We start from the raw sequence: 11,150 nt of genomic DNA on the forward strand, positions 1-11,150 counted from the left end.
AGTGAATAGGTACTCACTGATCAGCTGTTCACCGTAGTCAGAAGTCAAAATCCAAATATTAATCCATACAAGCACAAATAAATTGCAAAAAGGAAATGTCAAACATAAATATAAACATATATACACTGTTTAATGCAAAATTTTGCCTCAAAATCACCTAAAGGTGCAAAATTTGCCAAGAATTAACGGAGCCCAAACGAAAGCGTCCTTTCGTCTCCATCACTTGGCCAAAGTCTACAAATTTTTCTTTGATACATCGATCAAAGGAAAAAATATTACATTCATTTCTTATCATTTAATTATGATTTTAAATTAATAAAATGAAACTTTCTTTCACCTTTCTATTAAATTTACGCATCAAAAACAGTGCGCACGAATACATCACAACTGAAATTCAAAATGGCTCAAACGAACAAACGTTCCCAAATCTTGTCGTGGCATTACCAACATTCTCTGATATAATTTACAGTTCTTTAACACAAAAAAATTGCCTGTTATGTTATCCAAATCGGTATATTTTTCCCGGTAAGTTATATAAGTTTGTAAATATAAAGGGAAGCTACTCAAAACAAATATTCTAACCATGCTAGGCCTAACAGTTCTAATGTAAGGTCACAGAAATTTTGGATTTCATTTGCATATCTTTTCATCTGAATTTCAAACCGAACATATAAATACGTATCACAACCTTTCAATGCTGTAAAACCTGAAAGAGTCTGCTGCCAACTGTTTAAGATTAAAAGAATATGACCTAATTCATGCGGTGTCGTTTTTCTCGATCATTCGTATCCCAAGATTTGACAGATTAGCGGTTTTCCTCTCTTTGGTAGCATAAAAACATTTCTTCACAGTTCTATTGTTCATACCAGTTATCTCAAAGAGATAACTGATAGGCCTTACATATTAAGTATGCCGATTTCTTTCATTCTTTCCCATAACTATATTGTTGTCATGCAGACGATTTGGTTTGTTTAGCAAAGGGGGATAATTCAAAAAAGAAACGAAAGTAGGAAATAAGTCAGGACCGTAACGGACAGGTTTCGAAATTCAGGAAAACATTTATTGAAGTATAACTATTTAGTTATTCCTTCAAAAAGTAATCTGGAAGAGGGGAACAGACATGTAGAGACAGCCAAAGTAGTTCCGGCTCCTTAGTGCAAGCGAACTCTAGATTTTATTGATGCAGGTATCAAAAGAATTTTTTATCCAATCAGAATCAAGTATTTCATAGAAATTAAATGATTACAATGTCATCCCGATATTTTAATGTTTGTAAGGCAGATCTCTCTTCCTTACTCAAATTGTTGGGAGTCTTGTCTGGCATTGAAAAGAGCTTCTCTATGTCTGACTCAACGGCGTCAATATACGACTCAAGCGCGCCGCACTTGCCCGGTGCAGGTTCCAAGACACTCTTGGGCCTATAGAGTTTGTGTTCCTCTAGATCGTGTAAATCTGGCTTGGAAGAGTCGTATGAGTTTACCTCGGAGTCTTTTCTAGAGAAGTGCTCCTTCAAAAGAAGTCTCCGGAAGAATGCTCGGGTGTCCTCTTTGACTTGTTTTTGGTCGACCTCATGTGGCGTGGGGCAGAAATTCAGCCCCTTGGATAGAAGTGAGGTCTCCGATTCGGAGAGAGGAGCACTAGATGTATGGAGCACTGGGCAGACGTCAAGAGTTTGTATGGGTCCATCCCTCGCGATTGTTTTAATGCGCTTAGGGTTTACGTGGTTTATTAACTCTGACCTCTGACCAGTTGTTCCTAGACAGTGGAACACTGTTGCGGAGAAATTTCTTTTTTTTTAGTGTTGTTGACTTTATTTGTTAGGGCCATATTATGAGGGGTGATCAAGTTCGCAAACTAATTCTCTATCTACCTAGCTTCAGTTCTGACAAGAATGAAATGTGTCCCAAATATAGCCCTAAACATGTGCTTTATGCAGTATGAGTCATGTTGAAATGTGCGTCATAATAATGACGTCATGATGTTAAAATGACGTCAATATAGAGGCGACTGTGACGAAAATGGATGAGTCAATCGTGCTTGAACAAAGAACTATAATGAAATTTTATGTAAAACTAGGTAAATCCTTCACGGAAATATACGATGATTTACATAAAGTTTATGGGGAATGTGGGCTTTCAAAAGGTACAATAAGTAAGTGGATGAAACATTTTATTGAGGGAAGGGAGACGGTGAAAGATGATGATAGATCTGGGTGCCCGCTGAACGTAAGTAACGAGATAAACGTGTCTGAGGTTGAACTATATGTAATGAAAGATCGAAGAGTTACGATTAGGGAAATAGCTAATGATCTTAGCATGTCTTATGGAACAGTTCAAGAGATTTTAACGAGTAAGCTTAACATGCAGCGAGTTTGTGCGAGATGGGTCCCTTGCCTCCTTCTGCCAGAGCAAATGAGGGTGAGAGTGAATGCGTGCAGGTCCTACGTTAGTAGATACGAAAAAAACAAAATTATTTCATGAATAGAATCATCACATGTGATGAAACTTGGGTACATTTCTATGAGCCAGAAAGTAAACAACAAAGTTCAATCTGGAAGCATCCTTCCTCGCCATCACCAATAAAAGCATGCGTAACCAAGTCAGCAGGAAAGGTTATGCTCATACTTTTCTGTGACATCAACGGTATATTCTAAATCACATGGTACCACCCAAAACTTCAGTTACTGGGGACTACTATGCACGGGTTATCAAATCAGATTTGATGAGAGCAGTAAAGAGAAAGCGCCCAGATCTGATAAGATCTGGATTCATTCTGCACCATGATAACGCACCTAGCCATAAAAGTCGGGTTGTGATGGACACCATGGAAACACTGGGTATAGAAAACCTAATTCATCCCCCCTACAGCCCAGATTTGGCAATTTGTGACTTCTGGCTATTTCCAGTTTTGAAAGATAACCTACGGGGAGAAAAATATGAGTCCCGGGAAGATCTTGGTACTGCTGTGAACAAGGTGCTAAGGGTCATGTCACGTGATGGCTTGGATCACGTGTTTCGCGCATGGGCAGACCGATGGGAAAAGTGCATAAAAGCTAGAGGGCCTACTTTGAAAAAGAATAAACTCAGAAGCTCACTTTGAAAAATATTTTAAAAGTTATTCAATTAGTTTGCGAACTTTTTGATCCCCCCTCGTATAGGTGTCTATAATATTATGGGCTTCATCAAGATCGGCATGGGACATGATATCGTTGAGGGATGATTCTAAGGACTTGATCTCACTCTTCAATTGTCTAAATTGTGGATATCCCAAGAAAGACAGAGTGACATCAATTGTTTAGAACATCTCCTTGTAATAACGTCCCAGCGTTCCTGAAAGCGTTTGGAGATTGGCCCTATATTAGGTGTAACATTTATACATAGATACATGTACAGTGTTGTTGTTTTTTTTAGTGCTTTAGATATATATATATATATATATATATATATATATATATATATATATATATATATATATATATATATATATATATATATATATATATAAAGCACTAAAAAACTAACAACACTGTATATCCTAAGTGTCGGATCTACCAAGTAGATACAAGGTCACGGATGGAAATTTATATAAAGCACTAAAAATGACCAACGACACGAACAATAAAAATTGTCAAATTTTTGGGACGCCCTGTCCCTTCCTCAGGACAAAGAAAAAAGTTAAAAAGTCATAAGAACAAAGGAAAAAGAGAAACAAAAACAACTAGCACTACTACTAAACTACTAAACACTAGATACATGTATTTACATACTTAATTACATGTTGAATTGGACATTTTTAATAACACTAATAAAGAAAGAAATCCGGACCGCTATGAAATGCGTCCGGTCTATCGGGTATACTCGGGTGAAGTGCGATTTACATAATTGAACGAATTAATTATGCTAATTAATTACGACAATCAGTAAATCGTACATTGTTTCATTCTCTCAAAATGGCGTAACTTTACTTAATAAAAAATAATGAAAGAAAAATCATATAGTAGGGATATTTAAACATATGAATTATGATCAATTATAAATTTTGAAATATTTAAGGACTTGTTATAATAAATGAAACAATGTACGATTTACTGATTGTCGTAATTAATTAGCATAATTAATTCGTTCAAGTTATTTATATATCAAATGATTTATAAGGATGAACTGAAATTTTATTATCATCGGTGATTAGATGTAAACTGTCTTTATACTTATGCGAGCGTATGGATCAATTACAAACACGTAGTTGTTGGTGTTTTTAAAGCTTATGAATTGTTAAATTAATTTCTATTGCTAACGATTACGGTAATTTTGCCATCTTTAATTTGCTTGTATAATTTCACCCGTACGTATCACTCAGTCATTACCTTTAATCAAGGCACAAGCGTAGTAAACAGGGTCAAGACAATTAATTAATTTCAATTATATGATTAAAAGTTCAACATTTGGACTACTCAGTACTGTATAATTTTTTTTAATTTATTTTGGACTCAGAAATAAAGAGAAATTCTGGATGCATAACATTATTTTGACTTCAAATCGGGATCAGTCCAGTGTTTCGTAATTATTCAATCGGGCTCACAATTGACACAATATTTAGACTTGCCTTTCCTGTCTGATATGCGCGATATAATAGAGACTGGAAATGACAGTTCACACAATATATAACTAAAGAAAAATGCTTTGCAAGTACTGTTTAAAAAATGTATGGGTTTTTTTCCTTTCCGCGAATTCAAACGACCGCGATTTGCTGAAAATTGAACAAATCGCGATCTTTTCCGACCGCGATTTTAACCTGCTATACAGTAACAAAGAATATTTTCTTTCAGCAAATACATGTTGAAGATTAATATTATAAAATGTCATGCACAGTTCCCAGTAATACCATGCAATATACAGAGTCGATATATTGGTACAATGTATAAGCAAAAGGATGAAGACGTCCGTCTGAATTTATAAATATAACAATTTCTCTTTCATATCTCTTTTTAAAAACAAACGTTTAACGTTTTACAACATATACATTTCTTTTTCAATTACATTCTAGTGAGATAAAAATTAATGCCTGGTTATTTTCTAGTTTATTCATAAAATTTAACTTGATTTTCATTTAGTTATGGTCCAGCTTGGGGTGAGGAAGGATTTTGCAGAATGTCTAGAAACAAAAACAACCAGTGTGGAATAGCTTCACAAGCCAGCTATCCTCTTGTGTAGAAAACGCTTAGCGAGTACAGTGTTGTTTAGTTATAGAAAATAGCTGTTTCGTAAAGCACATGTTATTATGTTTAAAGCATACAGACTTAGCTAACCATTCATAAAATGTAGTGAGAAAAATTATTTTCTTTGTATTATATTATAGTATATTATAGTATATTATTTATAATATGGTTTTTTTTCAGTTTCTGTGTTTATCATGCTTTTCATGTTTAACAATATTACCAAATCTTTTGACAGTTTATCTCTTTCCAGACAATATTTTGAAAAAAAAGAACGTTATTGATATAAGGATACAATTGTATAATTTTTTATCTTAGTGTTTGTGATTCTCACGATGTTTTATGTCAAATCTAACAAACTACTTATTATTATTATTATTTCGTATTTAAATGCATTAAAGAAAAATACACTCTGTAATACTCTTTTAATCATTTGAAAACTTTTCTATGAATAAAATGCGATCTAGTTTTAAACATGTCTTCAGTTTGCTCTCTCTCAGAATTTGTGAAGGTAAAAGAGGTTCTTGGTCTTTTCACAATTTCTTTTAAATATGTTTTATGTTGTCGTTAATCTTTTATCTAATTGATAATTTTTTTTCTTTGGAAAATTCACCAACAGATGAGAAATGAACTTTACGCCATTATAAACCCTAATTTTTGTATGACGCAAAATATAATAAAACAAAATGCAATAAGTAAACACAAATATATATTTTTTGTGTGTACAAGTATTGTGTCCATCGCAAAACATCGCAAAACTGATTTAACATATATTTTTAATATTATACAATTATGGATTTCTCTGGTGTTGAATGCTATCAGTATTGACCGAGGCGGAGTTTTATCTTGATGGAAATAACCAGAAATGGCGAGTCCAGCAAGACACTTTTTAAATTTTTAATGTAAACTATTCTGAGCCAGGTTTTAAAAGGCTATCGCTAAGAATGGCATGACAAAACTTTTTTATCCTCCAGAAACGATCATTATGTCCCCGGTTCGAGAGATCACAGGGGTATATTGTTTTTATCCTGTCTTTCTGTTTGTCTGTTGTCAACTTTGACCTACATGTAGCCCATAACTATTGCGCTATCAATCAAGGATAGGGGTTTAATATATGACATGAGTGTTCATTATGACAAGACCTTTCCAATGGTACAGGTTACCATCGAAGGCATAGTATTTCACCAACACATCTGAATTTATTTTTTTCTTTTTATTCCTGGATTTACTCATTTTGTCAATATGTATGCTGAATTTTTCTGGGACAAACAGTTTCCCACCTACCTATAGCTACTGATATTTTTACCCCGAGGCAGGACCCCTGCGAGACGATCATGAATAATTCATGAATTTCCTTGAATTTTTCATGAATTTTATTCATGAAATCTTCATGAAATGTTCATGAAGATCCTATGAACTTATTATTGGACATTTTCAAATCATGAATTTTTATTCATGAAAGAAAATTGATGAATATTCATGAATATTTTTTTTTCATGAATAATTCATGAACAGTCATATTCATGAAGATTCATCATTTCAAGAATGTCCAATAATAAGTTCATTGCATCTTCATGAACTATTCATGAATAATTTGATGAATTTTTTCAGGAATGTTCATGAATGAATAAAATTCATGAACCATTAGCATTCATGAATATTCTTGCTTATTTGTAAACAAAAAATCCAATATTATTATTCAAGTTTATTCATGAAAATGCATGAAGTCATGCTAAAAAAGTAACAGTAGATGATTTATAATACAGCATCTTGAAAGATTTCACAGAAATGTTGTTTGTTTTCCAACCATGGCAACAAAATCTTTGTCAAAAAACTTAAAATAGACAATTCTGACACATTAAACCATAGTAAATGAGTAATGTAGTTCATTCCTGGTAAAAGTATAAAAAATTTCAATTCAAATGCAACTCCTTGCAGAATGTTTAACCTTACTTGGTCAAAAGGAGAGGGGGGTCCTTCCTCAGCATATTTCAAATTGTGTTTTAATGCCAGAAATTGAACAATTTTTAATTCCAGTCTAGGAGAAAAGTTTGTTCAGCACCAGGGTAACAGCTTTCAAGCAGTTCTTATAGCAGAGATGGTCAATTCAAAAATCCTTATTGTCTCTCCATGTGGAATTTCCAGAATTTCATCATTTGGATCCTTTGATTGAATATCATTCATATTTTCAATTCTTTTTTTCTTTCTTTTTCAAGAGCTCAGATTTTTTTTTTTGCAGCCAGAGTTTCTTGTCTTCTGCTCATCAACATTTGTGAACTGCTTCTCCTTTTCCTTCAAAAAGAAAGATTTTCTGAAATTACCCATGATTGTAAAACATAAGACTTTTTTGTGTATTTTCTTGCATTTTAATTTTGCATCAGAGGCACTTCCAAATTAAAACATTCTGAATGGAATTTAAGCCTATTCTCTTGGACCGCCATTTTGTAGATCTATCAGGCCTATGAATGTTTCGAGTCTCAGTCTATAATTAATGTATGTTATATGGTTGGATCCAAACTCAAAGCAAAGTTAGACAAAACTTTCATTTAAAAAAAAGACATATTTATTAATTTTACAAATAGACAGTAACATTTCCAGAAAGATTTCTGACTCAGTGATTGCCTCCATTTTTTGTCACTCACCAGTTATGAAGTAGATCAATCCTATATATAGTCTTCCTTCTTCATATTCTGTTATTTTCTTTAAAAGTTGACAAAGATCAGTGACTATGCAAATATTATAGATCACAAATACCGATCCTTCCACTCTCCAAATTCCCACTTCCAACGTCTCGCGCGTTTTCAAGTTTGCGCCTTTTCAAAAATGTACGGTAGAGCTAAGAAATACGTTAGTTTCGAATTTCCAAGATTTCTGTTTAAAAAAATAACAAACACTATCTGAATAATTTTTCACTGAAAATACAATTTTTTTTATATCAAAACAAGTTTTATAAATGAAGAATTCGAACTTATTACGTCATCAATTAAATTGGACTAATATTACAATAACATCGGGATCGAAGTCGGGCTCGATGAACAATTAATTTTAACAACACCGAAATTCAAAAATATCGAATACCATGTTGATGTTCCACAGTAGGAAAGTTGGAATGAGTGTCACGAACAGGGGGATCATGGTCAGCTTGGGATGGAAGAAGATGACGACATTTTTAAGACCGGTAGGTACAATATTGTACAGTATTTTATGTGTCCTCGAACGAAGAATGTTTCTGCTACTTTTGATTAATCCGGGCACCATACATAAAATGCCCGACGGTGAAATCGTTAGGACAAGCACTATTTCTGTAATCATTATTTAACAAATCTATACATATCATTAAGGTCATTGATTTTAACCCGAATTTCCTTGCTTGGAATCGAACTGATGTAAAGAATTTTACCTGTACCTTCCTTTGTTCAAGATAACATTTACAGAGTATGATGTACATGTAATTAATTATATATTTTGTAATGCATGTTCATGACCATTTTCAGCTCTTATCTTGCATGTTTCGATTGTTTTAATAGTTGCTGCATTGCCTGAGATGATTTTCACAGCCCTGGCCTTTGATAAAAGTGCATATACATGTAGATGCTTAACCAATCAGTCACTAGGCTTGTGAATATGGTGAGAACCAGCTCAAATTATCATTCAAAACAAATAAACTAACTTTGATTTTATTAATCTATGTCTTTTAGCATAAGATTAAAATAAATATTGCAACTATGCCAAGTAAACAACATTTAAAGATTTATATTCTTAACATGCCTAATTTCCATATTCTTATTATTTTTAACAATGAATTCTGAAAGGTAATCTAAACATGCTAACAGCATGGGTATGTATAATTATTTTGGATCAAATTTAATCAAAGATATCATCTTCTATGAAGTATACATGCATTTTACAGGAATCCGGATGCTCACAAGAGTTAGGACAAGAACTGTATAAAAAAAATGGTAAGATTTCTTCATTATTTTCTTAATCAATAAAATCACATGAATTGAAATTAATTTTTTTCAATGTTAGTCAGTCATTGAGCTTCAGCTCTAGCCTTTTCATTTAAGCTCACCTGAGCCATTTTAAGGCCTAAGTGAGTTTTTTGATCAGTGTCACAGTCTTGTGTTTGTCTGTTGTCTATAAACTTTTCACATTTTTACATTTTAATATCAGAATTAATCCTAATTTGAACAAAAAATTGCAAGACAGTGAATTCATATTCTACAGTAAACTGATCTGCCAGGTAGAAAAGAACAATTGTTTGTAGAGCTTTAGTTTATTATTTGTCATATATCTATACTGATATCAATAATGATACATCTTAAATCTTAAATCTTTCAGAAATTGTGCAAGGGAAGTTTGAAGTGTCTGTTTGAATGATCAACATCGAACTTGCTGAGCCTTCGTACTAAAAGTGAATCCGTTGGTGATGCCAAATATCTGTCAACCCTCTATTGCAAATTTCATGGGATATCTGTGAGGATGTGATTCTAGCAACATGTCAGAAGTTTTGTATCTTCCATAATTGGGATCTTTGGCACGTACATTGGTGGAAAATAGCAACTGTTCATTTTTATGGGATCTTTGTATCAATGTAGTTGTGTACTACATATATTTTTGCATTTAATACATGTGTTTGTCACTCTAGTCACTAATTTTGTACAGTAAATATACATGGGCCACTGGCACTTTATTGTAAATGTATATCCTGTTGAGGTTTCAATGACCTCTCCCAATCCTTGGCCAATGTCATTTAATGAATCTAACCTCTTATTTAAAAAAAAATGCATACTTTAGTTTACTGCATTACATGTATATCATAACTTGATTATCATTAATTTAACCAAGGTGATCCCCCAGTAATCTTATTTTTTCTTGGATATATCTGTTAATAACCCTTGATGTAAAATACTTTGCAGTTTCATTGAGAATACATACATTTTAAAAAGTGTGCTTATGTTGTACATCTGAGTGGTATATGCTTTTATATTTGTCTCAAAAAACATTGTAAAAGAAACTGTGAATTTTTTATTTTGCAACTTGTTTAAAGTTTGATGTTAGAGAAAATTTGGTCGAAAAAAGTTGTGTGATGAAAAATGACATTATTTAAAGCACATTATGATGAATATAACTGTTTAATTTAAATTATGAAGAAACATAAATAATCAATTTGAAAAAAATGCTGTCAGTGGTGATGCAGTGTTTGTTTAATTAAAATTAAAGAAAAACACGAAATGTTTAGAGATTTCATGATTTATTTTTTCAGATAGTTGGTGAAAGAATGTTATTAAATATAAATTATGCCAGGGGCTTGTTCAACAATTGCATCTGCATGCAAAAGTTGCATTATGAGAGTAATGAGTGTTTTCTGTCAATCATTTTTGTCAATTATTTTAGTCTTCATGAAAATTCATGAACATTCATAATACCTTGAACTCTACATTTTTTCTGTCTTTAAAATGAAAATTACCAATATTCATATAAATTCATCATTTGTTCATGAACTACATTTTATGAATATATTCATGAATAAAGTTCATGAACCATCTTTATGAACCAGTCATGAACCGTTCATGAACACATCATGAATGTTCATGAACGATTCATAAAAGTTCCTGAAATTATGAATTTCACCTCGCAGGGGGAGGAGTCAAACAAGCATTATGTAAAAGATGGCCTAACATATCCTTTCTTTGTTAATGATTTCTAAAGAAAAATGGCATGTATTCTTTCTTTAAATGGATAAGTGAAAAAATAAGCATTTGATACCGGCAATGTATATAAGATTCATATGAGTAAACCTAGGTGCAGTCCAATGGGGAAATTTTTTAAAAAGGAGCTATTAAAAGTAAAAATGCACCGTCTGCATGATTCTAGCCAATTAAAATACTGTTGTGAACAATATCTGTGTTAAACATCTTCCCAGCTAGTGTGTTAG

General features: G+C 32.6%; 1 protein-coding gene and 1 long non-coding RNA gene across 2 annotated transcripts in view; both read left to right on the forward strand.

The window, feature by feature from the left end:
* Positions 1-5,339, forward strand: part of LOC134242793 (procathepsin L-like) — a 57,981-nt gene extending 52,642 nt beyond the window's left edge. Inside the window, exon 9 of the mRNA XM_062724926.1 lies at positions 5,111-5,339. Within this exon, the coding sequence (XP_062580910.1) occupies positions 5,111-5,210 (100 nt within the window). The 3' untranslated portion in view covers positions 5,211-5,339. The remainder of the gene's footprint in view (positions 1-5,110) is intronic.
* Positions 5,340-8,191: 2,852 nt separating this feature from the next.
* On the forward strand, positions 8,192-10,527 carry LOC134242794 (uncharacterized). The gene is made up of 4 exons (XR_009986924.1): positions 8,192-8,390; positions 8,740-8,839; positions 9,123-9,171; positions 9,554-10,527. It is a non-coding gene; the product is annotated as an uncharacterized LOC134242794 (long non-coding RNA).
* The last annotated feature ends 623 nt before the right edge of the window (positions 10,528-11,150 follow it).

The sequence above is a fragment of the Saccostrea cucullata genome, unplaced genomic scaffold (assembly GCF_032062105.1).
Source record: "Saccostrea cucullata isolate Sc308-1 unplaced genomic scaffold, CSIRO_AGI_Scuc_v1 ctg2533, whole genome shotgun sequence".
Classification (NCBI taxonomy): Eukaryota; Metazoa; Mollusca; class Bivalvia; order Ostreida; family Ostreidae; genus Saccostrea; species Saccostrea cuccullata.